The sequence below is a fragment of the Alexandromys fortis genome, unplaced genomic scaffold, assembly GCF_014885135.2.
Source record: "Alexandromys fortis isolate MF-2015 unplaced genomic scaffold, M_Fortis_MF-2015_v1.1 scaffold_3, whole genome shotgun sequence".
Classification (NCBI taxonomy): Eukaryota; Metazoa; Chordata; class Mammalia; order Rodentia; family Cricetidae; genus Alexandromys; species Alexandromys fortis.
The window spans coordinates 8,149,592-8,162,940 of record NW_026067909.1 but is presented as its reverse complement, the minus strand read 5'-3'; the positions used below and the strand labels follow the sequence as shown (position 1 = coordinate 8,162,940).

General features: G+C 51.0%; 1 protein-coding gene across 7 annotated transcripts in view; it reads left to right on the top strand.

Moving 5' to 3' along the window:
• Cfap46 (cilia and flagella associated protein 46) overlaps positions 1-8,241 on the top strand; it is a 96,522-nt gene extending 88,281 nt beyond the window's left edge. For 4 of the 7 annotated variants that reach the window (XM_050137429.1, XM_050137430.1, XM_050137428.1 and 1 more), the window contains 9 exons: positions 2,101-2,171; positions 2,272-2,332; positions 2,407-2,442; positions 2,790-2,892; positions 3,521-3,636; positions 5,366-5,447; positions 5,777-5,913; positions 6,017-6,094; positions 7,876-8,241. In XM_050137429.1, the coding sequence (XP_049993386.1) occupies positions 2,101-2,171; positions 2,272-2,332; positions 2,407-2,442; positions 2,790-2,892; positions 3,521-3,636; positions 5,366-5,447; positions 5,777-5,913; positions 6,017-6,094; positions 7,876-7,997 (806 nt within the window). In that variant the 3' untranslated portion in view covers positions 7,998-8,241. Of the gene's footprint in view, positions 1-2,100; positions 2,172-2,271; positions 2,333-2,406; positions 2,443-2,789; positions 2,893-3,520; positions 3,637-5,365; positions 5,448-5,776; positions 5,914-6,016; positions 6,095-7,875 lie in introns of those variants that run through there. The other 3 variants (XR_007590853.1, XR_007590854.1, XR_007590855.1) reach the window with 3 other exon arrangements.
• Positions 8,242-13,349: the final 5,108 nt, after the last annotated feature.

Genomic DNA, 13,349 nt, shown 5'->3' with positions numbered 1-13,349 from the left:
TTTTAAGTGGCAAAGAGTGGGGCTTAGGAGATTCTGCCAAGCAGCAGCGAAGGGAGTGTGTGGTGTGACCATTTGGCAGGCTCAGCTCCACTAGTCCGGTGTATATGTGCTTCAGAGTGGCCTGCTGTGCACCAATTGTGTTTCTCAATTCACATAAAGAATGAATGATTAAATTAAAAATTTTAAATAATAACTAAATGGAAAGATCCGCTGTTCTGTGTAGTGGGGAAGGAGCAGAGGCACACGCTTGCCCACTGTTGGCGGGACTGCGGCTGTTGCTGGGAGGGCACGCAGGACAGCCACCCTGGGAAGTGGTCAGGGAGGTCATAAAAAGTTACACGCTGGCCCACAGGTGATACATGCACCCCTCTCCTAGGTCTTTATACAAGAGATACGAAGGCATGTGTAGACAGAAACTTTCTTAGGTCATACAACTCCCTGTGACAGTCCAAACCTTGTCTTTGCAGAGTTCTGGGGACTTGATCTGGCTGGGACCGGTGAGGGAACGAAGACATCACACACACACACACACACAGAGAGAGAGAGAGAGAGAGAGGAGAGAGAGATTGGGTGGACTGGGCTCCCTGACAGAGAAGGCAAAGGACCTTGCTGGAAGCTCGGCATGTTTGTTAGAGAGTTGAACAGAAAGACAGGGTTATTGCATAGAGCTGGACAAGGGGATGGGTTATTACAGACTAATAAACATGGAGGCAAAATTATTATGAAGAGCTAAACAAATCAGCTAACCTCGGTAGGAGTGGTAGTGGAGGAGCAGTCCTCCACTTACTGTAAGGAAAAAGTTTAGCACGATTAATAGAAACCCAGAGATAGAAATTGGGTTCAATCTAATGGTCAGAAAAGCAAAACAGCCAGCCACTGGCTCTTACCTCTACCTCAGTCTGAAATGGCGATTCTGCCTCCGGGAATCCCAGGATGAGACTGAGTGTGAGAGCTGTCTCCTCCCATCTTATATTTCTCTTTAGGGCTAGGGTTAATGGTGTGCACCATTACTGCCCTATTTCTGTGGCTACTAGTGTGGTTACTGGGATTAAAGGTGTGTCACCACTTCCTGGTCTGTAAGGCTGACCAGGGCAGCTGTTTTACTCTCTGAACTTCAGGCAAGCTTTATTCATTAAAATACAAATGAACTATCACTACAGAAAGCCATGGTGGACTTTTCTTAACACACTACCAACATCCAAACATGGACTAGAGGAAGGTTTAGCCGTTTCCTTCCGAGTCTTACCTTGGGGTATGGGATGGACTTTGCCATTTTCCCTTTCGTTAAGGTCTTCCTCTGACCCCCACAACTGAGCAGGCTCTTGATGGTCATTTGAACACCCTCTTGGATGGATGGCACACGGTAACATATCATCGGTGAAGAGACTATGCCCAGAGAAAGACCCAAAAGAGGGCACACAGCAGATGCCTTCATTTCTGGAAAATTCTAGAAAAGGCAAATTGGTTTCCTCTTCGAAAGCAAATAAGTAGCTACTTGGTAAGGATAAAGGCCTCAGGAAGTGCAAGACTGAGATGCATCTGAGGGCCTGTGTGAAGAGCAAGCTGACTCTGACAGAAGTCATTCTCTTAGTGTGCCCCTGAGAAGTGTCCTTGGCAAAATGAGGATGGCAGAGAGCCAGGCCTATGCCTCAACCCCACTGCCTGTGGAAGCCCCACCCTGGAAGGCAGAAAAGGGAGTGGAAGGCAGAGGGTGGAAAAGGGTGAAGATGGTCACAGTGGGGTACAAAGCCATTCACACGTAATCTCTGGAAAGAGCTGCTCACTTTCCCCGCTGAGCATAGGAAAGACACAGGCGAGACCCTGGGACCATCAGGGGCCCAAATACTACAGGCATTCTGGTGCTTTCCTGTGTGAGAGGTCAGTGGTCAGAAACGGGTACCTCGAAGCCTTGGGGCTGGTCGTTCCTCAAGAGCTTTTCTTGGGCCTGGGAAGCTTTGTGTTTTGACGTGACAAAAATGGGAATCAATGGTTCTCAACCTTTCAGAGTCACGAAATTCAAAATTCGACCTGAGCAGCACCTAGCGCCTTCGCGGTGCCGCATGCCTGCTGACAAGTCATACTTGTCTTTGTCCTCCACAGAAGGCAGTATGAAGAAAGAGGTCAAAAACAAGGAGTTCAAGAAGAAAAGCCCAGGAAAGAAAGGCACGAAGGTAGGTGGGTGGGAGCCCAGGGGGCCCTTGCTCCGCTCGGCCTGAGTTCAATAAGGCCCAGTTGGTGGCCCAGGCATTGACGCCTTTCTCTGTGTCACAGAGCGCCATAATCCGGGTCATCCCACCAGAGTGCATCCTAATCGACTCGGACACTATCAAGTGTATCCTTTGCTGAGTGCTCATGGCCCCCAGGACTCTGCTTTCGTTCTTGAGCTTGTCCTTGACTCAGACCCAGTTGTCGTGGACCCTTATGAGAAGGCCCACGGCAAAGGTGAGAGCGTCATGGGGCCCTTGGTATCATGGATGTACGGAAATTACCTCAAGTGGCCTTGGAGCCTTGGGTCTGGACACAAACTGACCGCCTTGACACTCTAAATACTTTGGGGCCTCCTCACCTCTTTCTTCTTTCTCCCCCTCCCCCCTCTGTTATTCATCTCTTCCGACTGCTTATCCTCTGCCAGTTCCTCCATCTAAAGAGGAAAGCAGAGGCGCCAACACTCCCACCTGCACTTAACACCCTCTCCTCCCCAGCCTCTGTCCAATCCCAGCGGCACAGGGCCCCATCCCTCACGCTTTGATGAGGAAGTCATGGCCTCTCTCTTTCAATTCTTGCTGCAGAGGTGCTGAGCCCCTTTTCCATAACCCAGGACATCCTGGAGAAGTTCCGAGATACTTACACTGCACGTTGGACGGGGCATCTGGGAAGCTTAAGCATTCCAAGGTTGGAACCTGGGTCTCCAAAAGCTGACTAAAGAGGCTGGTGCCCTCATGTGACTCCTTCCCTGCTGGCTGGATCTGCTCTGTAGAGCCCCAGGCACAGCAATAGGCAAGGGGTTCTAATCCCAGGGTCACTCGCCCACATGTGACCTACCCCAAGTGACTTTAGGTCCCCTTCAGGCAAAACCACTCAAAGAAGGTATACTACTAGCATAGGGTTAGGTAACTTCATGTCACTGGTCTCTGTCCGTTGATATGTATGGAACTGGGTCAGAGGGAGCCAAGTCAGTTGGTACAGGGGTAGAGGAGTAAGGCTGTCTGGGGCTGGGGTAGAGGTAGGACAGGGATGGTGACGAAGACCATATTAGAGGTTCTATAGTACTTCCCAGAGCCAGCCCCACTGGTTTGAGACGCATGTCTGTTTTTAAACTGCCATTCTCAGTGGGGATGTCCGTCTGAGGACAGCTATACACTGGGAAAACAAAAATAATCTGGGCCCCACGACAGAATTAAGGGTTCTGTACGGGTGGCAGGGGACATTCCCTGCTGGACAAACAGATCTGGAGGAGGGGCTTGCAGATGCATGCCCCAGCCCAGATGTGTGATCACACAGCTCTTTCCACCCTGTGTAGCCAGACTGACTGGGAGCAGGTACTGGACAGCTGCCGAGGCTTTTTCTTCTACGGGATGGAGAGCAGCTTCCTGTCCCGCCTGGTAGTGGAAAGACTGGTAGCCATGGATCTGCAAGGTGAGACCCCGTCCCCCATCGGCAGCCCCAGCCAGTAGTGCTGCTTCTTGATCCAGAGTCCAAGGCTCGGGTTGCTTCAGGAAGGCCTAGCACCCTATCCTAGCCTGTCCTCTACCTATCTGAAAACTGTCCCTGTACTCCTTCCAACAATGGTATGGCAGCCACAGGGCCACTAACTGCCCTGGTAGCCCTCAGCACCTCCTTGTATGCAGAGGACCCCTGTTCAGACCTCCAGACCCCCCCCTCATAAGAGTCAGCTGTGGAGTGTTACCTCCTATGGCTGGTCTAGTAGATACCAGAACCCTTCCAGTGTGAACATGGGTGTTTTGAGAGCCTTGTTCTCTCTGTGTGTCTGCTGACAACAGGCCCAGGAGGCCAGTGAGTCCCAGAAGTGCTGTACCCAGACATCCCAGGGAACCAAAGGGGTTCAGAGAGTTGGTAGAGGACACAGAACCAGGTGATGTACGGAGTACGGTGTGCTCACAGGCACCTGGCCAGCAAGGCCATACTGACACAGCCCTGACAACACACTGCACTCCAGGACAGCAGGCCTGGTGTTCAGACCCATGGAGAGTGTGCTTCAGTGTGCTGGTCTCTGTGGGCCACAGCCATCTCAGCAACATGGCCACAGACTTCTCTGGTGTGTCCACATTCTTCCCCATACTCCAAGGTCTTATCCCCACTCACAGGAGGCTGTTTTCTCTTGGCTGCTCAGGGCCAGCCGCCTTGCATAGCCAATAGATAAGCCTTCTCAGGACCTCAGAGATGTCCCTTCCTCCCTCGTGAGCCATATGGTCACTTGCAGGTTTACATAGCAGCTGTCTGAATGCTCTTTCCACACCAAGACACCCGTGTCCACCATGGCACGTGCTGGCCAGGTCTACTTCCACGTGCATACACCAGTCATACGCAAGTAGAGTGAGCAGGAGCCCCATCGCCAGAAACACTCAGAAGACATTTTTTGTCCCAGTGATGGAGAAAGCCCTCTTAGAAGGACTAATTCACATAAAGTAGGGGACACATGAGGCACGTGCTACAGTCCTTTCTAGTGTCCCCTGTCCCCAGAAGGCCATGTCCCTTCACAGATGGACATTTTCCCTTTGGGGACAGTTGCCAAAGCCCATCTCAGGGCTCAGAAACAAGAACAACCTTCGCCTCTGGGTCCATATTGGTCCTGTAGGTAATCATGCCAGAAACACACACTGCCGCTTGTCTCAGTGCGCATGCCTGTCTGGGGGGGGCACTCATACTCAGACACTTGGGACCATCTCACATCCCAGAAGCTCTCACATCCACAGCAAACTGAGGGGCGGTAAGTTTGGTCAGCATCCAAAGCCTCTAATATTGCAAGGGTACCTTTGTCTGGTCCCTCTTCAGGACCAGCTTCTTATACCACACCACACTGCAGGTAAGTTCTGAGGTGAGGTTCTCTCTCTCTCTCTCTCTCTCTCTCTCTCTCTCTCTCTCTCTCTCTCTCTCCCCACCAGTATGGAATCCCAGAAGCTTCCATAAGCGATGGGGGAGTAGAACCGCTTATGCTAGGAAGAATTAGGGGTGGCCCTGAGTGCCTATTTCCTATTGCTCCCTATTTCCTGTGTGCACTCACTGGGTACCTGAAAAAAAAACCTGTTGAGAGCCCAAGCCTCAGGCGAATTAGTCAGAGTACAGCTCCCATGGGGGTCTGGTAATGGTGTGGGTGACCACTGAGGAGCCTCACTGTGTCCTGCAGATTGCCAGATGATGGTCCTACTGGACTTGACCAAGTCCTCTGAGAGCCGGAAGCGCAAGGCAGAGTCCTCAGAAAACAAGAGGTACTTAGTGTCCTTGTGTCATCGGGAGCCTGTGGATGGGGAAGGGGGTGTTGTGAGCAAGTGCTGGTACAGTTCGGCTCACCCCAGGGATGGGTGGACTACCAGAGTTGGCTGGCCAACACCTTCCACCTCATGGTACCAAGTCCACTGCTGGTGGGCTCCAAGCTAGGGCTAGGAGCTGTTACTGGATGGTTTTGACAATACTCAAAAAATGCTATTTCCTGTTAAATGACATTTAACTTTTACATGTGAGATTGAGAGCCGTTGGCGTAGGACAGGATGGAGGGAGGGCCACCAGTCCCTTGGTACTAGTCCATGTATCCCCACAGCACATCACAACTGTCCTTGGAGAAGCCCATCAAGACCGCCATCCTTCTGAGCCTGGTAGGGGTTGAGAGCATTGTGGCTAACCAATGGCCCACGCTGCTGCAGGACAACGCACTGAGGGCCACCACCCTATGGGATAGTGAGTGGGCACCCTGGCTATCCCAAAGTCTCCTTGGGCTTTTGCTAGAAGCTTGCCAAGGGTGTCCATAGCCCACCTGAAGGGTCTTTTTTTTCTGCCCTAGACCTGCTAGCATTTGGCAAGCCACTTGGGAAAACAGTTCGTCTCATTCAGAGGCTAGGCAATGAAACCATTAACCAAGGTAAGGTAGAGACTGCCCTTCCATCTGCATGTCTGTGTAATGTGGTTACGTTGTATCTGCCCTCAGGGACAGGGTGCTCCCCACTTCATGAAAGAAAAGGAGAGGGAGAGGGAGGGAAGGAGGGAGGAGGGAAGGAGGGAGAGGGCATAAACCAATAAGCATTGTTCTTGTGGAGAAGCCGATGTGATCTGCTCAGCCTCTGGGTGAGCTGGAGCTGAACAAGAGCAGAGGTGGGGGGGGAGGAAGGAGGGAGGGAGGGAGGGAGGGAGGGAGGGAGGGAGGGAGGGAGGGAAAAAGCTCAGCTGTATCCTCTAAGAAGAGATGGGGAAACCTGGGTGGTCTCTGTACTTTCTCTCTGCCCAGAGAGAGGACTCTAGGAACTTGGCCACCTAAGCTGCCTGGCCCATGGACTCCATGCAGCCGCATGGTCTCCCTAAGCCAAGACAAGAGAACATCTAGGAGGAGGAACTCCCAGACTGAGGGTGTGTCCTGCTAGAGCCAGGAGGGCCGCTCTACTCTCATCTCCTGTCCCAGTAAAATTTCCAACAGCCTCTAGCCTGGGGCAGAGGTGGGGTAAAGCTTCAGGCAGGGCTGGAGGATGTTGCCTGTTCTACAGGAGACAAACTCCACCTACCCATCCTTCAAACAAACCTTGTGCCAAGATGCGCCAGCTGCGGTGAAAGAATTTGCAGATAAATTTCACATGTGGATACTAGTGTTAAAAAAAAATCAGATAAAACTCTGGCTAATTGCATTTAGCAATACACTAAAGTGAAAACGGAGCATAACTCAAGAAGATTTATCCAGGGAGGGAAGAAAATTGAGAAATCTGAAATACATTCTATACAACTCAGCGGGAGATTAACTTCTGAGAAATCGTGTGCTCTCCGGTGCCTGGGATGCAGCTGCCAGGGAAACGAGGGGAGCTGAGTGTGTAAATGAATTTGGAAGAGTGAATGAGTGGATGGTGAATGAGTGGCTGAGGAGTGGGCGGGCGAACACGTGAGTGTATTCGTGAGTGAAGGAGGGAGGGAGGGAGGGGGGAGGGAAGGAAGGAGGGAAGGAGGGAGGGAGGAATGAGGCTGCGAGCTAGGGATTGAATGAGTACATTTGTGAGAACCAGTGAGAGCAAGCAGCTGAGTAGTCAAGTAAAAGAAGAGGGACCAGAGAGGTGGACAAAGGTGGTGAAGCCTGGCACTCCTTCCTAACAAGCCAGAAACAGGACTGGGCATGACTCTGCCCCTTCCTTCTGCTCTCCAGAGTGGCCAGCGTGCTTCTTTGCCATAAACAGAGAAAGAGCAAACCGTACAGGTCTCTAGTTCCTGTCATCACAGAGGGGCCCAAGCATGTGTTAGGGAGGAAGCGACCAAATGATGCTTATGCCTGTGGGTCGTCCTGCCCAGGGTATGGGCGCCTCTGGGCTTCACAGAGGAAGCTATGAGACCAGTCTCCAGGTTCAAGATGTGTCAGGAAGTCCAGAGGAATAGACAGGGACTTACGATTAGATGTGATCACGTTCTGGTGCCGTCATTAACAACCACAAAACCAGACCACCATAGCTTCTACACTTGACAGCACTGAGGAGCAGGAGGTAGCAAGGCTGTTGTGGTCAGGCTGCAGGAAGAAATCATGGCTCCTTGCAGCCAGAAGCACCAGCCTGCTCCCTGATGCTCTCCTCTCCCTGGTACCATCATGCCCTTGGTGAGGCTGGACATCCTGGCAGCACCCAGGCTGCTGCCAGAGAGCTCTGGGGTTTACAGCTTGTGTCTCATGCTCCACAGATGAGGTTCCCCAGGCCTCCAGTGAAGAGATATTCTCTGACCTGCAGGCTCAGCGCTTCGAGCCACGTCCCACCTCCCTTGGCTTAGTTCTGTACGGACTGCCTCACCAAGCCATCGTGTGAGCTAAATCCCGGAATCTGTGGGGCCACTGTCCCTAGTTCTAACCCTCCGAGGAGCCTCCACACGCAGGACTTTTCCCTCACTTTCTGGGGTTCACGCCAGCACTGACACCGCCTGATGTGTGTCCTTCTGTCCATGATACATATCCCGAGAAGACGGCTGTTGGTGGGTGTACCACCTACGCTCCTGCTTGTCCTCTAGCCCGCAAGTTTGTCTTCTGCTTCAGTGTTTTAGTAAACAGCTAAACTTTACACATAACTAAATGTGTGGTGTGTTTCTGGAGGTCCAGGACAGGAACTGGGGCGTCTGGCTATGATCACCACCACATTCGGATGCCGTCAAAGCTGACAGGAGGACACTATCCTTGTGTGAGCTAAGGGCCGCCACACTCACCCCACACACCTCTGGAGACGTGTGTGGTCCTCCTGCCCCCTGCTCTCCTGGCTGCTGTGTCAGGGCTCTTGGGAAAATACCCATCCTCTCCATGATCCTTCTGCAGTTCCCAACAGGCTTTCCCCGGTATGGTCGTCAAGGTAGTCCATGAGGTCCCGGAGGGCGCTTTCAGCCATGGACTACAAAGCCCAGCTGTGGATTCTCTTTGCCCATTCTTGCTCTCTGGCCAGGAAAGGGGAGAGCAAAGAGCAGTCTACAGGGCAGAAACTTGAAGTCCCAGTGTGTTTCATGAGCTTCCCTGACTGCTACCTCTGCTAAGGGGTCAGGGTGGAGCTATTTCCCATTTTCTCTGCTAATGACACAAGCTACAGAAAGAGCAGAGGGTCATTTCACCTCATGGTTCTGGTGGCCCAGGGGATTGCATCCAGCAATGGCCTTCCTGCTAATAAGAGTTCTGTGTCCCAAGGTGCCGCACACATCTGACAGTGAGGGGCAGGGAGTTCACCTTCCCTGGTCTCTGTCCTTCCTTTCATAAATCCACTAGGATCCAGTCGTAGGGTCTACACCATGAACCTGTTAAATCTCAGTCACTCTCGAAGCTGGGCCCCAAACACCCACCTTTTCAAAACTCACAACAGGTGTTGACTTCTGGATACCAGCTCTTGCGGGGCACACAGACCATCTCAGAAGTGGGGCTCTTTCTTTGTTCTGAACTAGAGCAGTGAAAGCAAGGGCTGCAGGGCTAACCGACAGCTGTTCCTCGTCCTAAGCCTTGTGGGGCCCAGAGCTGTCTCCATAGAACTGGTGTCAGATGGATCTCCCTGGGGGAAATGTCACCTAAAGGAAGGACAGGGTCTGAAGGAAACATTCTTGACAGCTGGGTGCATTTCCAGAGCACCAGACCTGCTCAGTGCCCCTGTGCCTTGCTAGTGTGTGCTCGCCTCTCCTTGCTCCTGGTTGTGCACAGAGGGACTGACACCAAGGCTTCCTGGGTTGGGACACATGTGGTCAAAAATTGTGTTTAACAAAACACACATTAATATCTACTGAAACAGCTGTCAAAAGACAATGCAGCCAATGCCACACAACACAGCTACCATGCCAGGAGAGATCTACACAAAACAAAACCTGCAAACCCTTCCTCAGCCCTGAGTGCAGTCTTGGATCCTTCTTTATCCCTGAGAAGTGGCGTCTCATTCCCCAACCCTCATACATATACCTGAGTGTTCAGATCAGCCTTACTCGTGATGACCAAACACCAGAAACAGCACAAATGTCCTTCAGTAAGCAGAAGACACCATCCACGTCACATCACAGTGTGGATCAGTGTCCCTTCACCGTGACAAAGGATGGAGGCTGATTCTGGCTCCCAGTCTTGCTCTGAGTCTGTGTAGAGGCAGTGCGACACAGTGGAGACTGTGGTAAGTAGAGCTGCCTGCTCTATAGCCAGGAGGTAAACGGAACAGAGGCTGGGGTCCCACAAACCCAAAGACCTAAATAACCCCTTCCTAACTGGGCCCAGTCTCCCACAGCATCACTCTAGGAACCAAGTTTCCGACATACGGGCCTCGGGGCTTCAGAGAAGACTGTAGCACTCATTCTTGTACACAAAGAATGTACAAACACAAACACAAGCCATCGATGTAGTCACCTAGATGGACCTGGAGGGTCCCTGGTGGGAAATAGAAGCCCCTGTCAAAAGTTACAGGATTTCATTAGATAACATTATCAAATAGCAATGCGTAGAGACCAGTGAGTCAGGCTTGCCAGAGCACAGGGACAGATCTGGGAACAGCAGCGGGAAGCCTGGTGACAGCCCCATTTGCATCTTAACTGTGGCAGTGACACCCATCTGCACAGGAGGCAGTATCTCAGCTACTACACGGGGCAGAAGCATGATGACCTCACCAACACCTAGGACCGGTGCCACCGGCTCTGTTTGCTATGCTAAGTGTTGCCACTGGGGAAGGAGGGAGAGGGACTGAGGCCTTATATCCTGAAGGCTGGGATGAAAAGAAACCACAGACAGCACCAAACCCCAGAGGGGAATGTGGGAAAACACAAGAGTTGTTACCAGGGGATACCAAAATCAGCCTCTGCTGGAGATGGGTTCCCTTTTATGTCCTTCTCCCTCTTCGGTGCCACAGATTTGTGCTTTGTTCTATTAGCTGATAGAACAAGTCCTGAGATTCCAGGACAGTGAATCTGACACCTGAGATGGTGGCCCAAGCCTAGCAGGCAGGTAGCGCATAACGAGATCCACTTTGGTGGGACGCTATGATGTCATACCTCATGACAGTGACCACATTCACAAGCTACACAGAACAGTACGCAGCTTGTCCCAAGCTGCTGAATTGTGGGCTTTTCCCCTTGTTATTCCCAACCTCACTTGAAGTCAGGCGCCTGAAACCCTCAACAGTGCGGGATGGGCATGGGGGCTGCACACTGGTTTCTGGCTTCAGTGGATCTAAACTTAACCGGGCACACACATATGTCAAACGAACATCTCCGATGGCGTTGGAAGGGTTGTGCGCGATTCTCCTCTATTTTGTTTGATTCCTTTCCTTTTAAAAACAAATATGCATACTTGTTCCAGAATTAGAAAAAAAACCTCAGAGCTAACTAATGACCAGGGGATAAATTCAAATCTGAGCTGTACTGGAAATATGAGCTTTCCTCTACAAAGACGTTGGCACGCACCCAAACAACAAGAATAAAAGCTTCTGAAAATATTTCATCTGCAGTATCACATTCTTCACCTCACACCGTGTCTGCTCATGTGAGAAATATTAAACAGTGAGTGCTATTCCATGTATCAACGGCGTTAGAATAACTTTCTGAATTATGTCCCAGCAACATAACAAATCACATTATCAATTAGCTCCCGCGGCAGAAGTGGCATTCTGTAATATATTCAAGCATGAAAAAATTGCACAGGTGAAATTTATGTAACCCTAAAAACTATGAGGAGAAAAAAGATTGCTTGGGATTTATTGGTCATAATGGGAGACAGGATGTAATTCCAGCGGTGGATGGCCTCCGAGTAAGGCACCCAGCCCTGCCTCTTAAGATGCCTCTCCTGGGGGTAATAGACTGGAAAGGAGGCAGGGGCATCGGACACAAGGGTGATAGCTACTGTCCACATCCGGCTTGGGCTTCCCTGATGTCAGGTGACCCTGAACCAGTGGGTAAGGTGGGGATGGGGCCATCTGCAGGCTGCTGTCACCTCTGAGCCAGCACAGTGAGAAAGGAGCCAGGCTGGGTGGTCTTTACCTCAACCTTAAGCAGGTCACTCAATAGTCCCACCTTCTCCTCTGGGAAATTCCCAGGAGATGCAGGAGCCAGGAGTTACCTGTGTAGGGCTAGGAAGAGTAGGGGGCCAAAGATCTGACCCCATCCAGCCCCTTGACAATAGTGAAGGGTGTTGTCCACATAACCGTCAGCCCAACATCCACTGTGGATTCTCTGTAAGTGTCCACACCAGGCCAGCAGCCTTCTCCACTACAGCTTGTCAATTAGCTTCTAATTGTTCCTCTAGTCTCTTACGTGGTGAAAATTTCCAATTTTTAAAATAAATATTTTTGTTAACTGTTTACAGAAGAAAATTTGGAAAACAAGAAAAGCATGCGTGGGGTAAAAACTCTCTCGTAGTCCATACCACCGCTGCATCGATGCCTGGTGGGGATGTTCCTCCCCGGCCTTTCGCACCTCCCCCAGAGCCTTCACTTTAGGAGGTGAAGTATACTGTATCTCGTGTTTTTAACCAAATCCCATTTAAAACATCCTTTCCTTCCAACATGGGGCAGCCAAAGCTGGGAATAGGCCAGAGGTCCCCAGCAAAACCTTTCTGCTGATGCTGTAGCCCTTATCTCCTAGAGACAAGATCCCAGTACCTAGAATTATCTAGGCACAGAGCTTGGGGCTACCTGATGGACCACCTAAGAGAGGGACAAGAGGACATGGGGGACAGTGGAGACTACAGTCAAGTGGACTGCAGTCCTGGGCAGAGACACGGATAGGCACATCCCGTGTCCTTGACTCAAGTCTGATCCCAGCAGCCATCTTGTCTCCCTTGTGCCTGGTGCCCCTTGCTCACACTCCTTGTCTATTACTCCTGCCCAAGGAATTTTGAAAGGCAGAGCTGGGTGCCTTCCTCTGGGAAGTTTTAACCCAACATGAGAGCCAGGCCTTTGAAGATCAGGCCCCCCACTCTGCTCTTATCCACTCAGGAGCCACCCCTGGTTTCTGAAGAGGAATCACCAAAGTTAAGGCCCACATGCTGTACCAACACTTCTTAACCATTTCTCATTATGTTCTCCAGATCATCACTTTTGGGGGTCACCCTGCTTAGGATAGCACTCAGATGGTGGCCCCAGGCCCCTGCTCTGTGGCCTGCCCAGTCTTAGGCCACCATCATCCACACAGGAAACCATAACCTCTTCTGCCCAGGTCTGGTTCCCCCAGGGTCATTGCATGTAACACACAGAGCTGCTGGTGGAACTTTTGGGGCTCCCTGAATTGCCCCTAGAATTTCAAGGTAAGACTCCCCTACTTCCACATGGCCAGAGTGCCCATCCACCAGCCACTTCCCAGACGCCTGCCTGCCCCTGCCCTGCCTATCCTGTCTACCCTGCCCAACTTCCTCCTGTCCAGTCAATCCAGAAGTTGCAGCCACAGCTAAGGTAGCCTCTGGCTGGTCTGGATTAAGGAATTAGGCAGGTTAATAAAACTAAAATGTTCGTAGACACTTGTATATAAATTTCTATTAAGTTGCCTTGTCCAGCATTGGTCTGTAATAGTTTAATTTCTGTATTAAATAATTAAAACCCTATTTTCAATTGCTGTGAACAATTGTTTGCCTTAATGATCTTCCTAGAGCAGCCAGTAATTTTATATCTTGTAAAAATGATTAAATGACATCATTATCCCATATCTCTGAAATATAACTCAGCAACTCCCAG